The sequence below is a fragment of the Solea solea genome, chromosome 6, assembly GCF_958295425.1.
Source record: "Solea solea chromosome 6, fSolSol10.1, whole genome shotgun sequence".
NCBI classification, from domain to species: Eukaryota; Metazoa; Chordata; class Actinopteri; order Pleuronectiformes; family Soleidae; genus Solea; species Solea solea.
This window is the reverse complement of record NC_081139.1, coordinates 12922829-12946728: the sequence shown is the minus strand read 5'-3', so window position 1 is coordinate 12946728 and position 23900 is coordinate 12922829. Positions and strand designations below refer to the sequence as shown.

General features: G+C 41.6%; 1 protein-coding gene across 2 annotated transcripts in view; it reads left to right on the top strand.

Moving 5' to 3' along the window:
• Nucleotides 1–16070: 16070 nt before the first annotated feature.
• rims4 (regulating synaptic membrane exocytosis 4) overlaps nucleotides 16071–23900 on the top strand; it is a 28291-nt gene continuing 20461 nt past the window's right edge. The window contains exons 1-2 of one of the 2 annotated variants that reach the window (XM_058632495.1): nucleotides 16071–16155; nucleotides 16691–17900. In XM_058632495.1, coding sequence (XP_058488478.1) covers nucleotides 17804–17900 — 97 coding nt within the window. In that variant the 5' untranslated portion in view covers nucleotides 16071–16155; nucleotides 16691–17803. Of the gene's footprint in view, nucleotides 16156–16628; nucleotides 17901–23900 lie in introns of those variants that run through there. The other variant, XM_058632494.1, reaches the window with a different exon arrangement.

Sequence of the window (23900 nt, the reverse complement as noted above, 5' to 3'; positions counted from 1 at the left end):
CAGTTGTTCCCGACGACCAGGATTGAGAAACACTGAAATAGAGCACAACATATTTAATTCAAAGACAAGATCCAGCAAGTAGGTGTTGTGGTTTTCAACTTAAAGCAGCTATCAGCGATTGACTCTTTTGGCTAACATTTGGACGAGACAGTAGTCGGTAACTTTTAGGTGTCTTTGACGGTACCTAACCCCCATTACTCTTACTCTTTTCTATTCATTTAGACTGCACAACAAGCACTGCTTGACCAAACATAACAGGTTACTCACCCCACATGCAATATAAATAATCTATTTTAAAATAAGTGCAAAATACATATACAATAGCTCAATCCTTGTTTTTACTGTAAATATCAGGCCCATACTGTATATATTCTGGCAACTGTCTATAATATACATTCTGTTTGAACTTTTTATAGTCGTGTTGTTAATATCGTTCTATATTGTACTTTCACATAATGTGGAAATGCAGGTTTATTATTTATGACAATGTCGATTTCCTCACTAGATAAAGGACTATCTTGGTGATCAGTGGTTGATGAAAAAAGATCTGAAATCATGGCCCATCAAGTTGTGTGTGCTGAAGGGGCTTTACGCTCAGACTGTAAATAACACAGACAACAAACAAACAAACATCAACAAAAAGAAACACATGACCAGTTTGAGGTTTACTCTGTAGAGGCTAAATGATACCTCTGGATTGGTCGCCGTCCGGAAAAGTGACCGAGGGCTGTCTCGCCATGTTGCAGGAGTCTCCGCCGTCTTCAATCAATATGACAGAGTTTGAATCAATATGTTATGAAGTTCTCTAACGCAGCTCTAGCTGTGGGGCTCCAAGCTGAAGAAAGATGTGCAGAAAATCAATGCAGTCACTCTTTCCCAACACTACCGTTTGGCTTGAAGGTTACAGCTGGGACCACAGCAATGGAGAAACAGCAGAGGACAGACTCTGTTAATTGAGATTTTGCCTGTATGCGTTTGTGTACATGTTACGAATGTGTTAAACATCAGTCCTTATGCTGCTGCAGATTGACTTCTGCACGTACTAGAGAAATCCCAGGAGGCTGCAGTTTCAATCAGGTTCAATTCTTCACGCCCGTGTCCTGTTTACGCATCATTCAATATGGGAGAGAGAGAGAGAGAGAGAGTGTATGTTGGTTATTTTGTGTGTAGGTGATGTGCAATCTTTTCACTCTTGTTCATTCAGTAAAGCAGCCAATCCCCAATTGTAACACTGCATCTTTTCAACCCATAATTGTAACCTTTATATTGGATATGAACTCGGATGTCCAGAGAATTGGGTGTGGACATTTTGTAGTTCACATATGGGGGATTGTCTGAGGTGATACGTTCACAACAGCAAGACAAAACAGCTTGAGCACGCAGGAATCGGGACACTCATCCTATTTCCTCCTGCTTCTGACATTCTCCTGACATTTGTCTAGGGAGCGGGGCCACATGGTGGAGTAGAGGCTACCACTGATGACCTCAAAATGATGTTATCAAAATGAGAAGTATAGGCAAAATTTACAGAATACAGATTGCGGGCACTTCAGTGTTGACTTCCCTTTCCAGACAAAGACTACATCTGCATTTGTGTACACAGTCTATGTACATTTTGGGATTAATGATTAATAATTCAGTGTACAGGCATTTTTATGTCGAAGTTACCAGTAAATGTACAGTTATGGCTCTTCTTTCCATGGATATAAGCCTGGTGTTGTTAATCTGTAATAGCTGTCTAAAGACACCAAGATAGCTTTACTTTTTTCCACTATATAGTACCGCCTTGGATCGACATTACACGGATTGGTTGGTTTCCATTACAATATAGTACCTCCTCAATGTGGGCGTGGTCATCACAGCACGGCTGCATGAAACTGCTGTGACTTTGTTTCATACATGACACAGAAACGAGTGACTAGTAACTTGTAAAGCAGTTGTATTCGATGTACTGAATCTAGACTCAGTTAAGACACAGTCACTGAATACAGTGGCAGAGGTTGTGATGCAGCTCGCCGCACTGCTTACAGCAGTGCTGTCGCTAAATACACCAGACTCCTCTGTTAAATGATGAGATTTTAGACATTTCCTTGCTACATTTTCAAGTCTTTTTACCGGAGCTACAGTTTGGCATTGTTCGGTTTGATTCTTGTGCCCCTTCCTGTGACGGCACTCTGACCAATCAGCGCATGGCAGTCACGAGTAGTATCGGCTCAGTGCGCTTGGAACCTTGCCTGAGCAGGTACTGAAAAAAAAGTACCACGTACTAACGCTAATGGAAAAGCAAAATAACTGCTGAGGCGAGTCGAGTCGCGCCATTAGACTTTCCCCAGTGCTATAGTCTGCTGTGTTCCAGTGCCACGATACAGTGACGGGTCAAAACATAATTGGTTGTGCACATGAAAAATGCATAGCTCTGTTTCCACATTACCATCGCCAGCCTGATCCTTAGTCCCTCATTTGCCCAATGACATGGTATTTCAGATTAAAATGATTGATATTTAGAGAAGCCAATAGTGCTGAATGGGCGTTACAGGTATGACACAGCATGACCACATACTGAAACATGGTCTACTTTCTGTTGTGGATGACGTTTTGCCACTACCATCACCGATATCTGTGGAGGTAACTAATGAGGAATTGGAGAGTTATGTTTCCGAGGAAGAGAAAGACGATGAAGAACATTTCTGCAGTGAGGCCATACAGTATATGTCTGTGACAATATGCTGAGAATAGAGAGTCCAGAGAAACACAGACTCAGATTTGAGGGCATAACTGCACTAAAATCATTAATTTGATATTGGTTTCAAATGTGTATGTTTCAGAAGACGATGACTGGATTTTTAATTAGAGAAAGACAAACAAATTAAATGTCAGGTGAAATAAAATACATTTCACAGCAAATTTAATTCAGCCAGTATACTGTATCATTGTATCGTCACTCTCCTTTTGCAATTTAGACATACAGTGTATACTTTACTTGAAGCTCATAAAAGCATTTTTTTAGTCATTTGGTCCTTAATTGGATTTGGACAATCAGTCACTAGTTCAGAAAATTGGCCAACATCAATATGAGTTCAGTGCTACAACATGTATGCAGCCAGTAGCTGTAGTAATATGTAGTAGCTCATGTGTCGTTGTGTACAATCTGTGTAATAAATGATGCTTACATTTGTTACGTTTCCTATTAGCGTCATTGATTGTAAAAAAAAAAACCAATGATCAATGTCATTGATTGTAAAAAAAAAAAAGAAAAAGAAGAAGAGAGGAAACAATAACTGCTCGGCACGTGTTGCCACTTCTCTCTTGAGGCGGCTGCATCTCGTGGGAGAGTGTTATAATCTCCGGACGGTGCCAGTGGCCTTCTGGGAAATCTGCAGGGATGAACGATGACAGAATACAGTCTTGATGACTCAGCAGAAATCACAATGGACTCCCACAGAGGAGGAGCAGATGGAGGAGTGAGTGAGTGTATGTGTGTATGTTTGTATTTGTTACCTCTTTAGGACCCTTTCTAGCATAAATGCTGACCAGACCAAAACCTGGTTCTACTGAGGCAGAATCAATTTTGTTTGATGATTTTTGAATTGTGGTCAGATTAAAGTCGGTTAGGAATTAAGTGGTTGTGGTTAGGGTGAGGAATAACACTTTGTTTCGCCTGTCCAGGTGATTGAAAATCAATGCAGTGTTCTATGAAGAATGGGTGCGAAAACCTGTGTGTGTGTGTGTGTGCTGACCTGTCACATGCATTGATCTCACCATAACTTAATGGCTTTATTCCTAGAAGAAGCATCTTGTCTTGCTGTGATAATCTCTGATCACGAACAGAGGGATGGACCAGTGACGCAAACAAAAAAGGCAAACTCTTCTCACTTGACAAACATAAAGACAACATTACAGGACAAAATGATACGACCATATTCTGTAGCTTCGTCTAGACTCGTGAGATACAATTACCTAAATGCCGGTGCCAAATATTGACATATTGACAACTCATTCAAATCCTGCACTTTACCTTTTGAGGGGCATCTTGTATACTTCACTTGGACAGATATGATGTACTGTTGGATAATAGTCTTGCAGTATACTGACTATTGCAGAATCCCTGTATAATGACATTATTGTTACTGTGGGCCATAAATCACACATCGGATCATGTGTTGCCCTGCAATTCCTTTCCCCCGAATGGAAACTCATTTCTATCACATCACTTTCTCCTCTTGTACAAGGCTGATTGAATCCTGATTGAACTGACTGCAGGATGGATAAAGATGTGAAAAATGAGTGAAGTAATGGAGACAGATCTGTGGACAGAGGAAGACAGCGAGGAAAGGATGGAAAGGGAGAGAGAGAGGATGGAATGTGATAATCTAAGTCTGAGCTCTATTTTTTAGTTTCTATATGAGATGTGTGTCCCACTTTCTCTCTCCAAACTAGGCTGAAATGTCCTGAAAAGTACATTTCAGTTCGTCTGCTGCACCCCTGACTCTGATCTAGTGCACTTTACAGATGTGGTGGAGTCTGTAATCAATACTTCACAAATCATAACATTACCTCAAGGCACTTCACATCGGAAGACAGAAACCTTACAGAATTGCAGAGAGAGGAGAAGAGAAAACCCAACAGTTCACACAATGAGTTTGCCATTGTTTAAAACTCCCTTTTAAAGGGAATAGATGACAGATCCAGACTCAAAGCTGGAAAACCCAGGAGCAGATATATTATAAAAGGTTCTTATAGTATTACAATGTCATTTACATAAGCAATAGCATGATTTTTTTTTTCAAGATACTGATATCAATTTTAATTTTAACAAAGTTATTAACAATAATAATAATTATGGCCTCATAACTGATCCTGGAGCACAGGAGTCATGAGCACCTGTAGAGGATACAGAGGACTAAATGTTTCTAATTTCCATGATGTTTCACAGCTGTTCTGGAAATAATGAAATCATTTTATGTGTGAATAAAACATGTCCTGGTCAAAAACAACTCCGTAGGCTCCTTGCAGTGCACGCCAGTGTTGTACAGAGAGTGAAATCAGGGAGCAGTGAGATACAGTACATGTGATTTGGATCAGATCTCACAAATCACATCAAAGTACCTGCAGGAGGGGACACAGGCGCACCGCAGTCCCAGTGCATCCAGTAACATCTGCAACATCTAACCTTTACGATGAAAATGTCACATCAACACATGACAACGTCTTTCCAGCTATTTATGGCGCAGCGCCACCTGCGCTACTTTGGCCACCAGGGGACTGATCTTCATCTGTGAAGGATATATTTGCATGCACAAAGAAAACAGTAACATTAAGGAGCCTGAGAATACACCAGAAATTCGGAGAAGCGGCTACAGAGTTGCTGATGCACATAATGATGTCAGAGCTTTTCTCTACTATAAGAATATTTAGATGTCGTATTGATTTTTTTTATTTCATCATTTTTTTTAAGGTGACAAGAGTATGTTGTGAAAAGGAAATTAAATTTCATCTCCCCCCTCGATTTACATCCCACATCAGAAATGTTCCACCCTTGCTTCTGTTTATCTTATTCAGCATAATCTGTATTTTTTTTCCTCCTACAAAATGTGGAACAAAGGGGATTTAAGTGACTTTGAACAGAACATGGTTGTTGGTGCTAGATTGGCTGCTGATCTACTGGGATTACCAAGCACAAATGTCTCTACAGCTTACAGAGAATGGTCCAAATAGGAGAAAATATCCAGTGAGGGGCCCGTTCTCGTTGATTCTAAGGTTGTGAAAGAAATTGTTGAGTCATCAGTGTTGAGTAAATCATATCTTTACTGCATGCATGGATTTTTGCATGGAGGAGAGACACTGTCACCAAGGACGGTCTAAAATGGTCTCTCCCCTTCCTCCAAAAAGCTTCACCACTTATACACAAACATCAAAGTAAAACAAGAACAGACACCATACCTAATGTTTATGACCCTAGTAGATGTTATCTAATGTTTACCCTTACAGATGCCATTATGTGCGACCCTTACGTTGACCTTTCCTGGTGACCTTTCCCTATCATATAATCACCCCAGCATTCATTCACAGCTTGACTGTTAATTGTTGTCTAAAAACATTACAGGAAACAAGAAGAAAACCAGTTATTTCCCAAAATTCAAAGGTGAATGACTAGATTGGTTTAAAATGATAGAAAGGCAACATTACTAACTGACATACATTACATGTCAGCACCATCATCGCATTTGAATGGCGTGTTATTATTTGTGCCCATACAATATGCATTTGCGACAGTGTGTTTTGGACGCACAGTGGTGTCTCATAAGCACCTGCACACGATATATCCATTTTAATTTTACAGAACACTCCAGTACTTTATACTGTTTGTACTGCTGCTATCAGAGTATTTGATAATTCTATCACAATTGGTGTGTGCTTTGGTACTTTGGGCTAAGAAGTTTCCACACTTTGGACATCCGAAATAGTGTTACTCTGAGTTCCTGTGCGTTACCACAAGATCTTTGAAAATGTTATATATTAATAGAGACTTTTTAGGAATAGAATGACATTTTAGTATTTATTATGATTAAGGTTAAGGATCCAGCAATAACTTTTTGATGCATCGGTATTTATGAAGTTTGACATGTAGTTATTCATTTAGGTGTTATTTGAGCTGTGTTTGTCACATTTAAAATAGGTTTTTCACTTTTTTCGCGATCTTAACGAAACATAAGCTGCGTAGTCTCCGTCAGAGTCCCCCAATCGGGGACAAGGGGTTCATGAAAGAACACAAATTTGGCTTTTGCCAATATATAATATTTCCCCTGTTCTTCTGTCCCTGTATTTTTCCTGTTCTTCTTCTAGTTTATCCCATGCAATAGTCCTAACATGGTCATATTTGTATCTCTGAAGTCATAGAGTAATAATAATAATAATGACTTAGAGAGCAGCTTTACTGTGATCAAGTATCCCAGTACATACATCTATACATCTGCTATATTGTATTCAGGTAAATGTATTTTCATTTCATTTAATTGTATACACACACACACAAACTTGTTTTGAAGAGACATCATAGTGTGCCTAACCCTAACCCTAAAATCAGGTGTTAACCCTGAAAAAGCCCTTTAAAGTTGTGGGGCCCAAACAATGTCCCCACAAGGTCTAAATGTCCTCACAAAGATAGGTTTGTGTGTTTTTTTTGGTCCTCACATAGATATAAGTACACACACACATACACACTGCCTGCTGCATAATAAACTGTATGAAACATGAAGCTGTGCAGGAGATGACTGATGATCACTGGGTGTGTAGAGAAGCTTTGACCCACTCTGTATTCTGTCAATTTGTAATTCAGGTACTGAATGTGAGTCGTGATGCTGAGGACATCAAAATATCTCAGTGACACAATCATCACATGCCTGGATTTTTCCTGTTCCTGGTGTTATTCCCTGCATCGTTCCTCACTCCTCTTTATCTCTCTCCATCTAAAATGTCCCAAAACCTTGACCTGACCTCTGAGGAGAATTGAGCCAAACTCAAGCAAGCTAGCGACACTTAATCAGCTGCTCTCGGTTTTGCCTGTACCTGTTGCAAAGCCTCGAGCTCAAGCTTTCCCCACTCCTCAGGAGAGCCTGCAGAGCAAAAGGATAATTCCAGGTCAGTCTTTACAGGTTTACGTGCACAGTTTAATCGAGCTAAAGCTGTAGTCTGAGTAAAACAGGCCATAGGACAACTTGCCGAGTCCGAGTATACACACGGAGGAGAAAATCGATTTATGGGCCATGTAGGTCTGACTCCGCCTCTGTAGGTGGCGATGTAGCTCTCTATAAGATAGCGCATATTGAATCAGTTTCTTGTTGACACGATCCATTTGACAGAAAAACAAATGGATCGTGCCGTTCTGTATGTTACGTTCCGCCTGTACATGATCAAGCATGGCTCTTGTGGTTGTTGTGTTGTCAGAAGAAAGACGCTGCCACTGTATGTTCAATGTATGTTAAATGTAACAGATACTTTTTTTATATTTAAAAGTTACTCACGGCAGCTTTATAAAGTGTAACATGTATAATCATTATTATTTAATGGATTTGTCGTTAAAAAAACAACAAAAAAATTTAGTTTTTTTTTATTAAAACATCCCTCAGTGGCAAATGTGATGTCATTTATATCGACACACATTTGAATGATTTCAACCTGGTTCTAGTGTGTGTCTGTGTGTGCCTGTGTGTCACAACTGCTCATGATGAATGCTGACTCCTTCATGTGTTTTTTTTTTTTCTATGCTGCTCGAGGAACATTAATCACTTAATGTGCTGTATGTGTGTGTGTGTTTGAGTGGGGACCAAGCTGAGGCAGCAGCAGAGAGAATGTTAGTAACTCGCCGAGAGAAGCTGGCGAACACTCATGGCCACACTTGGACAATATGTACCTGCAGACATAAATACACACGGCAATGAAATTCAGCACGTATGCACACACAAACCCAAAGAATTTCTTCTATGAGCCGGAGAAAGCTTTTCCTGAGGCACAGTACGGGACAAACATGTTCAGTATGCTCACACATCTATATTTTACTTTATTTAACCTATGCAGAAAATGATAATCTGTAATAAAAAAACTAAAAAAAAACTGTAATGAACTTGGTTGGGACGTAGGGTAAGCCAATTGGGTTACATACTTCTCATGATTTGATGATGTGGCATTGGCATTGATTACTTATTTAAATATTAATGTACTGTAGTGAGTCACTTGCCTTGCTGCCTCAGCTGTTCAGGTTGTAAACAAACAGAAGAGGTAAACAGATGGTCTGAGTCCTGTGCTGTGAATTTCCAACAACATGGACCAGCATGTTTTACTAAAATACAGATTTCCCACCCCCACCCCCCCTCCTCTCATTCTCCAGCTGCCATTTAAGAACTTTAGCTTTCAGCTCAGGTGTTGTTCCTCTCTCTTTGCTCTCCAGTCCTACACTACATGCAGTACACACAGTCAGTCACACACATGCATGCATGCACAAATGTCACAGAGTGAGTGATAGAGCAGGATGAAGAATTGAACCTGTAGCCTCATGGGATTATCCCAACATGAGATTGGATTAAATCTGTAGCATAGAGACCCAGGCCCATGTTTCTGAGAATGTGTGCTTTCTTTGACTCATATATCTGTGAGGACTAAACAGTGTTTTTTACAAAATGGAAAAAAGAAATGGCCTTGTCCTCACTTTTTCTAAAGACTAAATGTTGAGTTTTAGTCCTGAGTTTGTCAGTAACAACCAAATCTCTTCCCTCTTTACCATTGACCTCCCACCAACGTTTGCATCTTTGCCAAAATGTCCTCACTATTTCCACACACATTTTTTCGGTCCTCAGAAAGCCAGAAATACAGGAACACACGTTCACGACCTAACCCCAGGCCTACAACTAAGTCTTAATCCATAAATAGCACTTCTATGGTGTTCTAGAATGTGAGGTCCAGCCAAACTGTCCTCATTTTGACAACATGTCCTTGCTTTGTGTGGTTTATTATTTAGGTTTTTTGGATCTCTCTCTCTCTCAGATCTTTACCTCTGGCTGTTCAGCCTTCTGTCTCTTGCTGGATGGACCCCAGAGACACAGCACGACTGACAGACTGACGTCAATGTGTGTGCAACATGTTCATAGACATCACACGATGGAAAAGGCAAGATTCCACAAGGTTTCTCGGCCAGTGTCGTCAAATCAATATGTTTCTGATCAACTGACAATATATAAAAAAGGTCTCAGAATGAACAGAGAGCCAAAAAACTTGACTCTTTGTGGAGCAGCACGAGGTCCACTATGGTCCGCATGATGTTAATGTCACACAGCTGACCATTTGCTTACAAACGTAGCGTAGGGTCGTACATTTTGTGACCATGCGTTCCATACATGCCCACTGCACTGGCTAAATGCAGCAATGCTTTCCAGTGCAGGTTGTATTCAGCCTAGTTTTGGTCAAGACTAGACAACAGAGATGGTAACCATGGACACTTGCTTGAAGTTATGTGAGAACATCTGACCGTTCTTACACCCGTATAACCCAGGGGCTCACCAAATACAAAGACGTACAATGGGGGCAAACTCGTGGCTAGAAATTGTCACTACTGAGAGCCTGATAAGCAAAAATCAGAGCTGAAATAGGAGGGAATTAGATACAAACACCACTCCAAACGCTGCTTAAACATCATCAAGCTGCGTCTTACACCTGCTGCCGTGTGTGAACATACTGCAGTTGATTCCCAAGAGGCTCCAGAAAAGATAAGGAATTTTTCTTCACACACAGGCTCTGAAAGTCAATTTGTGTCAGAAAGGGAAAACATGGCTGCTGTGTGGTTAATGTAATGTAATGCGATTTTTCCCGTTGAGGTAAACATTTACATGTTCATAATGAGTATTTGCTTTTACATTCGATGGAAGGATAGTGATTGTAGACATGGATTGTGGGTAGTATAATTCTTGTAACGGTTGATGTTGGATAATCACAATATTGTGGCTGATAATTTTAGGAAAAGACGTCATTTAAGAAGTCATATAAGAGACGTCTAAACAGAAAAGACAGGAGTGACAGAGGGTCTGCTCTTATTATACAAGTTTCAATTTTAACCTCCAGCAAGGCAGGATTATTTTTGGAATAACACACATTTTAGTTGCATAATCTCAGCAGACTACATGCCTCTATATGTGCGTCTGGAGAGTTGGCGAGAAATCAAAAGTAATTGATTCGATAAGACCCCTCTGTGTCCCTGTCTAATCTTATTCACAATTACACTTTACTTATATAACATTTGGAGACGTCTCAATCTGTCCCTTAATTACCTCTTTCCCTTTCCAATTCACTCTTCTCCCTATCTGGGCTCTCTTTCTTTCTGGGTATAGTCTTGTCATCTCACATCAATGTCAGCTGATCATGACGTTACTGCCGCAGTTTGCAGTTGCCTTGGTAACGCCCCAGTTTAGTCAGGCAGGCAGCCAAGTAATAAGACTCCATGTGACCTTCAGGTCCTATCCCAATCACTATCCAGGTCAAAGTTCAGTCCTGAAAAGGATGCTATCACTTGATTTAAGTGGCCCGTGGTATCGAAAGTGATTCACCATGTGATCACACTGATCAGACATGTGCAAAACATGCACACATAGAGACAGGTAATAGTGAAAGCATGCAAAATATTTTTGTGGTTGCAGACACCGGCAGTAAATTTTAGTTTCTTCCACAGGCTAAGATGCAGGGCAAAATGTCTGTTCATTGGAAATTACATGAAATGGAGGCATTAATAATAATAATAATAAAAAAACGAGGCTGTCAGTTAAAGTCTGTGGCTGTTTAAACAATGCAAAAAGGAATGGGATTGGTTAAAAGGGAAATAATACAAAGAAGCAATGAAAAGCTTCAGCAAAAAATGAGATGAGGACAAATTTTATTCTGGAGTCACCACCAGGAATCAAATTCCGATGTATGCTATTATTAAAATGTACTTGTAGACGTGTAGAAACGTGTAGAAAAGACATACAAGCAGATATATAGAGACAGTTTGGACAGACAAATCAATAAATCAAAGACACGGGGGATGGTAAAAACAAAGATTAACAGGAAATTGGATTCAAACAGGCATTAAAGAGTATAAGGACAGGCGGGTGACAAATAAACTGGTAATGAGACATAAGGACACAAATAACGACAGCTGTCCACAGCAGCAGGAGGATGAATAAATTCAGAGAAGGAGGACGGTGTGACAGACAAGCAGATGGAGATAGAGAGACAGGAAGTGACACAAAAAAGGCTGAGACAGAGGCCGTGGCAGGTTGTTGTAGTAAAAGGTTAACACTCCTGTGGTAAGGTGCACTTGGACAGCATGCTCACGGCTAGCACTTGTCAACACAATAGCAGTGCACTTCACTGGCCACAGTACACTCAGCAGAGCACACAAGGATGGAGTCACTGTTGTGTAAAGGGCCTTTTATACGACATGTGGAGGTTGCTGACTGAAAGTAATAGACATGGGCGAAGTCCTTCACTAAGGGCTGCTGCAGTGTGGTTGTTCATCAGCAATTACAGGATTTACTTGTTGCTTTTCGCAGCGTGAATGAAAACTCCCGCTGAAGTAAACAGTGGCGGGTGGATAGAAGTACATTATGCAAAGTGACGAGCCATGGGCAGCTTGTCACTGATGTCGCTCAAGAATCTGAATTCCTGTTTATCATCCTCCAGAACTGTGATTTGGCTGGCACCACGTTGAGTATTTGCAACCTGAAGTTCAGAGGCGTCGCCTGGAACCATAAACAAGAACAGATAATACTGTCTTAGGTAATAGTTAAATATATCTTAAGCACACAGCCTGAACTCACAAAAAAATCAATAATAAACCTCCCACCTCTGCACGATTCAATCTGATGGAACCCTCACAAAAACAATAAGGAGTTGCTTGTTTACCCCTTTAATCAGCGGGCGACTCAACTGGTTACAAAAAAGAAATCATTTTGAACGGCAGTCTATGGAAAATTGGGCCTACTTCTCACCTGATTTACAATGTCAATAACCAATTTCCTGAGGAGTTAATGGTATCATTTGATAGATTTAAGTCTTCAATGGAACGTGATGTCAATTTTGTAAATCATGTTCCCATTTCGAACGGCTGTTTGTCTCTCTATGTGTCCCTGTGACGGACTGGCGAACTGTCCAGGGTGTACCCCACCTATCGCCCTATGTCAGCTGAGATTGGCACATCGACCCTCAAGTGGAGGAGCCAATGGATGGCTGTTCCCATTTAGAGGACAATAGATGATAAACTCCAGCATATATGAGCGGACACCAGGGTGATTGATAGTTGAGTTATATCTTCATAAAACTCACTAATGCACCACAACGTTTGTTTGTGTCGGCACCTCACGTATTGTACGGGAGAAAATATTTAGAGACACTTATCTTAGTGACACAACATCTCCTCAATGCATATTCTGTCTCCGGAACAAAATTGAGATTTTTCAAAGCAAAGTAATGAGTTCTAAAATCTGACTCCAATTGATTAAAATAACTTTATGATTAAATATCGATGATCATTAAAAGATAACCAATCACTACCTTTAGCAACCTTTTAAGGATTGAATTCTGCCGCTAAGGAATCTAAAATTGGTTTTAGTTCAGGGATGGCAGATATAGGTTTAAACCACTCAGTGACCTCCTCGGAAGAATAGCCCTGACACCCGGGTTGAGATATTCAGAGGTTTTAGAACATAACTCAATAGTTACTTAAACCATATCACTAAAGACTATAGCCAGCATAAACAGATATTACAACACACCTGATGTGCTCCTGGTAAGCAGTTCAACTCCCCGAGGAGTTAAGGGGGTCTTCTTTTTTTCCTTAAATATCCAACAAGGACATAGACATTCCCAAATAACTTACCAAACATAAATTTGCATCGAGACACAATTCACATCTGAAGAGCTTTTGATCATTGGAAGTACATGACAATGAACCACTCAGACCAACTCACCTCTCGCACTGAGACCATGCGACACACAGCGTTTGAAGTGTGTTAATGTGAGCCAGTGCACACAGGAAGTTTTGAGGAGACACTTTGGAGTGACAGAAGAGGGTACCACAAATGGCCAAATTCAATTGTAAGTGATTGAGTCAATTATACAGTAATCAAAGACACAACACACACAAAGTGGTTCCTTCCAGTCCGCGGGAAACTTTCATTGATTCAGATACGAGATTCTAAGGTGGGGATCTGTCTGTCTGTCTGTCTGTCTGTCTGTCTGTCTATCTATCTATCTATTTATCTATCTATCTATCTATCTATCTATCTATCTATCTATCTATCTATATATATATATATATATATATGATGTTTGTATATACACAATCAGTACATGAGACCCCTGGTCATGAACACACTGGCATTTTCATAAATGTGCTATGATATATTATCAGCCTGTTGTTTTCTGACCAATCATTTGTCAAGCTGACACTGTGGAATGAAGTCTGCTGTTGTACGAAGCAACGACTTGATCATTTCTGCCAGCTGTTGCCTGCATGTGTGCATGTTTGTGTATGCATGTCTTTCTATACTTGTGAGGACAAACAAGGGAGAGAGGTTAATAGAGGTGGCTATTTCCTTCAACCATTTCTGTCCCCTGCTCAACACTGATTGTCTTTTGCGACATCGCACACAAAATAATTTAGCCATTTCTGCATTTTTTTCCCCAGTGCAGCAAACTGCTGATGTTATAAGGATGTTTCAGTGACATGATTCCTCCTCTTTTTATCTGCTGAAACATTTCTGAGGGCATCTGTTCTTTAAACACATTAAACAGTTTGAACTGCTCCACAATAAAAACAGGTTTTGCCAGGCGAATGTATTTTAATAACCTTTATATTATTGTCCTTAAACTCTTGGTCGAACAGAGAGAGCTATTCAAATATTCATGTGTGGTTCTTCCATCCCATGTTTTGCATTATATGCCTGCAATAAGGTCGATCACTACCACAGTCACGAAGCGTGTACGAGTCTTCTTAAAGTGGCTTAATGAGGCCACAGAGGTCAGACGAGACAACTAAACTATCTACTCATTAGTTAAGAGTTGCTCCATGATGAACCCAGGACAGACGTCATTCTCTTCGCATACTCACTGTACTACAACTATACCAGTACATTTTCATTCAAAAACAGCATTTTCAGTTAAAAGCGATCTGTTTTCATCTCTGTCATCAGAAGTAATCTGTATTCAGAATGACACACCTGAAAATGTCCTGAAAAAATCACGTGACCACTTAGATACACTGGGCATGCACATGGTGGTGTAAACATTCTCTCCTCTGCGGTTGTTGCTTGCCTTAAGGATTAGAAATAAGACGATACACAATAACAATGGTAAAATGTAACAACAAAGGATTTGCATTGAGACTGACATCGAGGTGAATGTGTTAACAGAGTTGTTCTGTCACAGTTGATAGTGAAGTTGTGGCTGATGAGATCCAACTGCATCATTGTTTGTACCCATCCAGGCTAAGCGTGCACTCACACCAGCCCTTCTTAAGTGAATCCTAGTTCGTTCGCTCGGAAAGTCGGGCTCTTTTGGGGAGGTGTGAATGCGCACCAAAGAAGGGAACTCTGGTCCCCCTAAAAACGTAGGTCTTGGTTCGCTTCAAGTGAACCAAATGCAGGAAGCAGACGACAACGCAGGGCATTGTGGGTAAACATACGCGCATGTAGAACGATAGCCGGGAGAAGTGGCTGAGCCCATTGTTGCAGCGTATATGTGTGTAGTATGTTTGCATAAAACAAAAATAAAAAAGTCCCAAGACCGATTTGATGCAGCTCTACGTTTGCTCTTATGTGGCGGGAACAAAAGTTGCCCTGCATTAACCAATAGATGAGAGAGTTTACTTGTTAGGGTTCGAGCAACAAGGTTGCAAGAACCCTATTGAAACTGGAAGGATTATTTCATTATTTGTGTCTTCTTCTTCTTCTTCTTCAGTGATCAGCCTCAGGCGATGAGGGGAATACGTTATTCTAAAGGTTCAGCTTTTTTCACTAAAGTGCAGTGTGAAAGCTAATTTGGACCGGCTGAATGTTGCAACCTCCAATCGTACTGAGTCTAGTGGACTACTAGGTGTGCAAAAGACCTAAAACCCTGTCCCAGAGTTTTCAAACTTTGCGACTGAAATCACTGGGCAGTGTGGTTGGCAGGCGTATTGTTATTGTTGCAACAAACCCTTTTTCGATTTGCGATTTGACCGGAGAGAAATGAACTTCACTTGCAACCAGACCCCTATTGGATGATACTAGTTGTCTGGTGTCCACTCATACATGTTTTATCATCTATTTTCCTCTAAATGGGTCATGTTTGATGCCATGAATGCACACGAGATCAATGTGGCAGAAAATTACAAAATCAGAAGTGAGAAACACAATAGAAGAAACCACCATGGAGACTAGTGACAGTGTTTTTGTGGATACAATCTTGTGTCTTTAACATCAGTCCCTCTTTCAAACTGCACATGCACATCATCATAAAAAAGTGACTTTTTTCTGTGTCCAGAAAGCTGAAATAAAGACAGAAGATACATTCACCTGGCTGTCATAAATTCATCGCTGCTGATTGGAGCCAGACCTTGTGTCTAGTCATTTGACCTGGGAGTGACTGCTGATGGTATGTATTCACACTGCAGACAAAAGGCAGATTTTAGTGTCAGTTAATGTTTTTTTTTGGTACTTTTATACTGTGGGTGGTATTTTCCTTTGATCATTACATTGCAGTTTTAGTTTGGGAAATAAGTTAAAGGGGTGTCTTGTGCCTATAATGCCTTGTTTTGCCTCTGGACATAATTTACTATCATCAATATATTTATGTTTATCTTTGCTAAGAAAAGAGCAAGGGACACAAGGTAGGGGGCAGAGAGAGAAAGAGAGATGTAGGGAGATATTGTAAACTTGTCCTCTGCTTCTGCTTTAACCAAGCCACACCCATATTCCCTCATCCACCGTGTGATTGGTCGGGCTGCCAGCAACACTTTTCTCCCTCATGTCCCCCCCCTGCTCTCTCTCTCTCTCTCTCTCCCTTCTCTCACAGTGAATGAATCCACTCAAAGCTGTTAAAAAGCACAGCCCCTCTCTCTCTCTCTCTCGCTCGGCCATGCTCTCCTCATCTCTTGCTCCCTCTCTCTCTCTGTTCTTTCCCTTCTCAGGAGCAGACAGTCAGTGGAGCATTGGCACAGCAACAGAGGACAGAGGAGGACAGTGCACGTCGCTGACAGCAACACTACATTAAGAACATTTGCAGCAGCAGCAGCAGCATTATTAGAGCATCGTCTGTGATGCTGTTCAAAGCGAAGCAGAAGCAACAGATTGCTCTCGTTTGCAGTTGTTGCTGCAACTGATTCTCTCCTGGCTGATCTGGGCTTGGGAACGAAGCAGATTTGCAACAGCTCCTGCAGCCACAGTCTCCTGTGGTTTGAAAGTCAGGTTCTCTTCTTATGCTGTGTCAGTGCAAGGATATGACTGTGCCACGCAACAGAAACAAAAAGCTTTGATTCAGGTGGAAAAAAAGCAACACGTCTCGCACAGGGCATCGGCATCACCTCCGCCACTATTGTCTCCTCCCATTTTCCCTCCTTCACCAGGATCTGAAGAAGACCAGACATTCGAGGTATGAATGCACAATAAGGCGGAGGATGTTGGATTGACGTGCAGAGTTTGGGGAGTTTTGGTGTCAAAGGTTTTTATCAGCGTGAGGTAAGATTCCCTGCCAGACATTGTCGAGTCCATCAGACCGTCAGCTGGACTTCTGAAGACAAGAGAGGGATGAACAGGAGGATGTCCATGGGCGTCTGCCTGGGAATGGAAGCAAAACAAGAATCTGGAAGCTGGAGGAGGGATGACAGGAAGAGAGAGGTACAACTCTGCTACACAAAGTCCTAGATCGGTTTTCACAGAAAACAGTGAGAACAATATACTTGGTTAGCCGATAAAAAGTGTGCAACCAACAGAAACATACCTTGCTTCGTAATTTCACCTCAAAGATGATCTTGCTTTATTGGGGCATGCATCTTATCTGACGGACACTGAGACCGACATCTTTCTTTGACGTCAACTTTTGCTGCAACTAAGTTTTCGGCACTGATTTCTGTCGGCGCAAGAATCTCTGGGTTCTTGCTTGACTCTTCTTTCCGGGGTGAGGTGGATCTGCCGTGGGGGGCAGCTGACAGCCATCCAAGACGCCGCGAGCCGTACTCCGCGTGAAGAATGCCCAGCCGCGCTTGGCCAAGCCGGCCGACCCGGGGCCGACGGCGGGCCTCTACATGGAACGATCGCAGAGTCGCATCAGCCTGTCAGCGTCGTTCGAGGCCCTCGCCATCTACTTCCCCTGCATGAATTCCTTCGATGAGGATGATGGTGGTGAGTGGCAATCACTCACACATACACACACACACACACACACACACACGCACACACACACACACACGCATAACAAGATTGAGGAGCCATACATAAAATATGGGACACAAGACACAATATCTGTCACCTCTCTTGCTTGCCTGTGCGTCCACATGTCTCGAGGCTGCATACAGTTTAAATCCAGTGCAGCTCAGACGACATGTGTCCTGCCAAAGCATGTGCACCATTTTTTGTTTATCACTATGTTTATGCTTTATTTTCCCAAATAAATGCCATCTACATTTTTAAAATAATGTTTAATATAATTAAGTGTTTGCTCCCTTGGCAATTGCCAACATCATTGAGTGCTGAAACCATTAACTGATTAATAGATGAGTCAACCCACAGAAAATTAATTGTCAGCCGTTTCGGAGGTGGACGGAAGTAATATAAAATCAAATCAAATACAATCAGGTTTTAATTGAAAATGTGTGATTTTCTTCTTCTCTCTGCTTCATGGCTTTAAAACATGTCTTTGATCCTTCTTTCCAGTGAGTAAATAATTCGATAATATGACAGCGATCATATCAATCAAAAGGAAGCCAAAGTTACATGTCCTACAGCTGACGTATAGATATCCACTTTGCTGATATTGTTTGCGTGTAATGAACATACTTGAACAAATATGATGTATGTTGCGTGCTATATATCAGATTTGTTTCTTGTCAGTATGGCGAGATCAGACCTTGCTCAATAGACGCAAATTAGCAGCAAAAAAATTAACCTGGATTATATAATCTATACTGAGATAAAATCGTATGCATCAGATGATGTAATGTGTTTTGCTCTTAACTAATATTATGGCTATATCACGTACAGTTTTCGCCTCAGTGATGACAATACAGTGCCTAAAGGTGTGTACGCCAGTGATGCGTGTACATAGTGAAGTACTGACAGTGAGGAATAGGAATAGAATGATATAATCCAAAGTAACAAAACAAATATAATGCTCACAACTAAATGTGTGTGTTTTTTTTTTAATTATTAAGAATTATTTGTGTGGTTGTGCATTTCTCACTGTAATGAAACATTTGCCTGGTGAAGGTCTGGCACCAAATCATAGCAAACTGCATGCTGCAAAATTTCTTTTGCTCGCCATTGAGCAATATACTGACTCTGAAAATGAGAAAAAGTAGAAATTCGAGTTACAGAAGCTCGTGCAACAGAGGCTCGCCGCTATGTATGTACGGCCGCCGCAATACATACAGAGTGCAAAGAGGGCAATTGCATTGCGATCTAAAGTTATGGGCATGCTGTCTAGCTTTACCCCTTAATAGTAATCTGTGGGGCACTATGGGGCATTATTCAGGGACACAGTCTGAACTACAGGCAGTGGTGATGTACCAGTTTAGAAATATACACGCATGAGGGCAAAGGCAACAGAGAAGAAGAAAGATAACATGATGGGAAATTGGCGGCAAAGTGGAGCATAAAACAGTTCACAGGGGGCTCATTGCATATCTTTGCGCTTCATTAGGGCAGCTGGAACTTAGGTGAGAGGCAGGTTAGACCCAATCACAGGAACCAAAATACAGAGGCAGACTACCATTCCCATTCATATTCACACCTACAGTCAATTTAGAGACTCGAATGAACTTAACCCCAATTTGCATGCCATTGGGCTGAGGAAGGAAATTATAAAACCTATGGTGGAGAACAGTGCAAAGATTTGAATATGGAGTGCATGAGAGATGCATGGGTTCTGTTAGCATTTAACATGATTGCACCTCTGCACTGAAGCTCACACTCGCAGAGGTGTGATAGTAAACTAGTATGACCTTACTAGTCTGTATGTAGGACTTCAGTTCTTATCTCCCGTTATTTTGTCTTTGCTATTGAGTTTGAAGGACGTCAGCGTTTGCACAGACATAATGTGTCATGTGTTATACAGTATATATGTTTCTTGGAAAACTCTATCACACTGATATGAATGGGCCACACGGTGGTGTAGTGGTTAGCACTCTCGCCTTGCAGCGAGAAGACCCGGGTTCGAGCCCCGGTTGGAACAAGGGCCTTTCTGCATGGAGTTTGCATGTTCTCCCCGTGTGTGCGTGGGTTCTCTCCGGGTACTCCGGCTTCCTCCCACAGTCCAAAAACATGCAATGTGGGGATAGGTAAATTGGACACTCCAAATTGACCATAGGAGTGAGTGTGAGAGTGAATGGTTGTTTGTCTCTATCTGTGTGTGGCCCTGCGATGGACTGGCGAACTGTCCAGGGTGTACCCCGCCTATCGCCCGATGTAGCTGAGATTGGCACAGCACCCCCCGCGACCCTCTGGTTGAGGATAAAGCGGTAGATGATGACTGACTGACTGACTGATATGAATGGACCATTATTCAACATCAACCCTACATGCATACAGGAACCAACTATTACCTTTGTAAATATAGTACTGAGCCAGTCTGCCTATTACAGATGATTACTCCAGTGGACCAAGTATATAATTATGCTGTGTTCAAATGGGGTTGTTGGCCATATTCATGAGAAGCACCCATTTGAAAACTTTCCTGTCATAATCATATCACTCAATCACTCACTCACTTACTCGTATTCTACCGCTTTATCCTCCACATGAGGGTTGCAGTGGGCCCTGGTGCCAATCCCAGCTGACATGGGTTGACCGTCCATCACAGGGCCACTCATTGAGACACACTCATGATCAGTCTAAAGTGTCCAATATACCTAATCCCCAAATCTGCATGTTTTTGGACTGTGGGAGGAAACTGAAGAACCCGGAGAAAACTCACACACACACACACACACACACGTACACACGGGGAAAGGCCCTTGTTCTGACAGGGTCACGTACCCAGCTCTTTCTGCCGCAAAGGCAAGAGTGCTAACCACTACACCAACCACGGTCAGACTTTTCTGAAAGTACCAAGTTCAGGATGTTCTGTGAATATAGGACCTACCATCATCATGTCATTATTACAAGTTCAAGGGTATGTGATTTGAGTTCAAAGTGTCATGTTCAAAGAAAGTCCTTCACCTCCTGAAGTCATTTGTTTACGTTATGCTACACGTCTGTTGGCACCTTTAAGGTATCGCGGGGTACATACACATACATTCATCTTTGTCATAGGTAATTCTCACTTTCATGAGGGCTGCAGGCTGGGTGGTGCGGATCACCTTGATGAAGGTGTGAATTCATTTTGGCTCGTTTCAGTTCTTCTGGGTTTGGATGACCCACCATCACAACTACAACACACACGCCATGTTGGTGTGAATCTATACCAACTTGATCAGGTGCTTATTTTACGCAAACCCACAGCAACACACAGTCACAGTCAAGTATAGCTTGTCCCATGTTGTCTGTACGCACATTTCTTTACACCCATTTGTACTCACACAGATGCAAACATACGTCCCCAAATGTACACATGCACAAATGAAAGCAGTGTGTGAGGTAATCAGAGCAGAGCGGCAGGCCGTGGTCTGTGGCTCTCAGTCTAATTAAATGCTAATATGGCTACTGATTGTGGCTGACTGTAGCTAAATAAAGCCTGATGGAGGTTCATTCTCTCTCTCCTCCCCTCTCTGCCTTGTTGTCTCTGTCAGGTTTTTGACTCTCACCCATGATCCACTCTTCACTTTATTAATCCTGTCTTTCCCTCTTTAAATTTTCCTTAACTGGCTTTCAGTTTTGATTTGCATTCACTCTGGTACCCCTATGGAAAAGGTGCTGTAAATGCAACGGTTGGGGTTGGTGATTTTGGTATTACTGTTAATGGAAATGCATGTTGTACCGTATCAAACCGAACCACTCCTATCGGTGGAAACGTGGGTTTGGAGAGGACTTTTATTTAAATGTAACCTGTATCTAACAGTTTAAGACACAGAGACACTTTCCAGATCTAGAGCCATTCTCTAACACCTTGTTTGTAGCTTATATGTGTTTGAAAACAAAACCCAAATGTGTAAATAAAAGGTTTGACAAAAAGTTCTTCATGTTACCACTTCATGCATCAAAATGGATGTTATATCGAGGGCTTCCTGTTTATCCACAGACAAGTTTCTGTGTTTGCTGCCAAGTGTTTCAAAGCATATTGACGGTTGCTGCACACAAATTATTCACGTCTCTGTGGCGGCTGCTCGTAAGATGTGCTGTGGAGGTCCACGCCATGGTGATTCAAACATAAACAGGGCTCAATGTAGGTGTTGTCTAGCAGCTAAGGTGTCAAACTTCACAGCTCTTGGTGTTAGGCTGACGGCTGAGGTGAATCTTCAGCATAACTGTTAAACCTGAAAAATTAAATGTACACTTAGTCACTCACTGATCATCTCTCTGACTCTTAACATCGTTCAGTATCCACTCTTTTTAACGCATCTGTTTACAGTAATGACTTTTGTTTACTGCCACTTAGATCTTCTCATCACCGCTGGTTTGTTTTCCTATGTCTCCCAGCAGGTGTCTTGACTACAAAGGGTGTATTTCCACCACCACATATCTGATTGGTCAATGCAATTGTTGCATTTCATTTTACTCGCCATTTTTAAAAAAAAACCTGTGGCGCCAACCTAAGCCAGTTCATCTTTTCAGTGCTCTAACAGCTCATAAAATCTCCTCACATATAAAAGTCCAACAGTTCACATTTTGACTTTGCTTTTTTACTAGAACTCATCTCTTAACAGCGGCACAACATGAATCTCTTTGTGTTTACTGCTGCTGTCATTTTGTCACTTCCTGTTTGTGACCTCTATTGTGGCATCCTAACATAAACTTTGTCCCAATACTGTTTCAAGAAGATATAATCAGTATTTTCAAAACTTAATATGTGAGTTAGCTCCTTTGCCACTCTTCTCCAGATTTGTTTTACCTACACAAATAGACGGCAGTATGGGTTGATGCCAAGAAAGAGTACCATAAATGTGATTTGTTTGAGAGTGCTGATGGAGGTGCATTGTTTCTGTGTTGTGGAGCCAGAGAAATCTTAGCCAAGTGAGAAGCTGTGGTACTGTATGAGGAAGTCAGGAGTTGCAGAGAGTATGTGAGGGTGGTGCGAGACACGTATGAGGGTGGAGGTGGGATTACATCAGGGATCAGTTCTGAGCCCCTTCTTGTTTGCAATGGTGATGAACAGGACAGGTTGATAGATGAGGTTAGGCAGGAGTCTTCGTGGACTATGTTGTTTGCAGATGATACTGTAATCTTGACCCTTTAACACGTTTGCAATTTGCATTACCATAGTTACGCGACGGTTTGTGCTGTCTGAAAAATTCCAACTGTCAGGAAGACGGAGAATCAGCATCTTTGTCACCAGAGAGGAGCGAGTGGGACGGACACATGGTTTCCATTTTCTGGCCAGTTTTTGCACATTGAGAGACTCAAAGAAATGATGTTTTGTACTGTTCAAATTGAATATTTAACATGCAAAATATGTTGTTCATGTACAACTGCAGTGTTTAAATTGTTAAAACAGTATTTTATCATGCAGTCAATTGTAAATAACTGCCAGATATTGGAAGTTATTCTGGAAAAATCTGCAAAAGCACTTAGTAACACGGCATTCTTATGGTTAAAATAGGCAAAAAAAAGTCCAGATGAACATTTTGAGGTTGAGGTGTTAAAGGGTGACGAGAGAGTAGGGAACAGGTGGCAGAGAGCCTGAAGTGGTGGAGGTATGCACTGGAGAGAAGAGGGAAGCAAGACAGAATATCTGTGTGTGTGAATGGCAGTGAGTCAGGTGGTACAGTGAAGATGCAAGGAGTAGAGGTAGCCAAAGTGTATGAGTTTAAATTAAAAGGTGAAGAAGAGAGTACAGGCAGAGTGGAGTGGTGATGGTGTGACGGAGACCTGCTGGTGAGTGATGCCGCTGTGCCGCAGGATGAAGCATACGTGTCTGGGGACTTGGCAGCTGTACTAGTCCGTACGGACTGGGCAGGTGCAGACCCCCAGCTGTTGGGCACCAATTTTGATGTGGATGTGGCATGCAAGGATCATGGTATTGGCCACGGA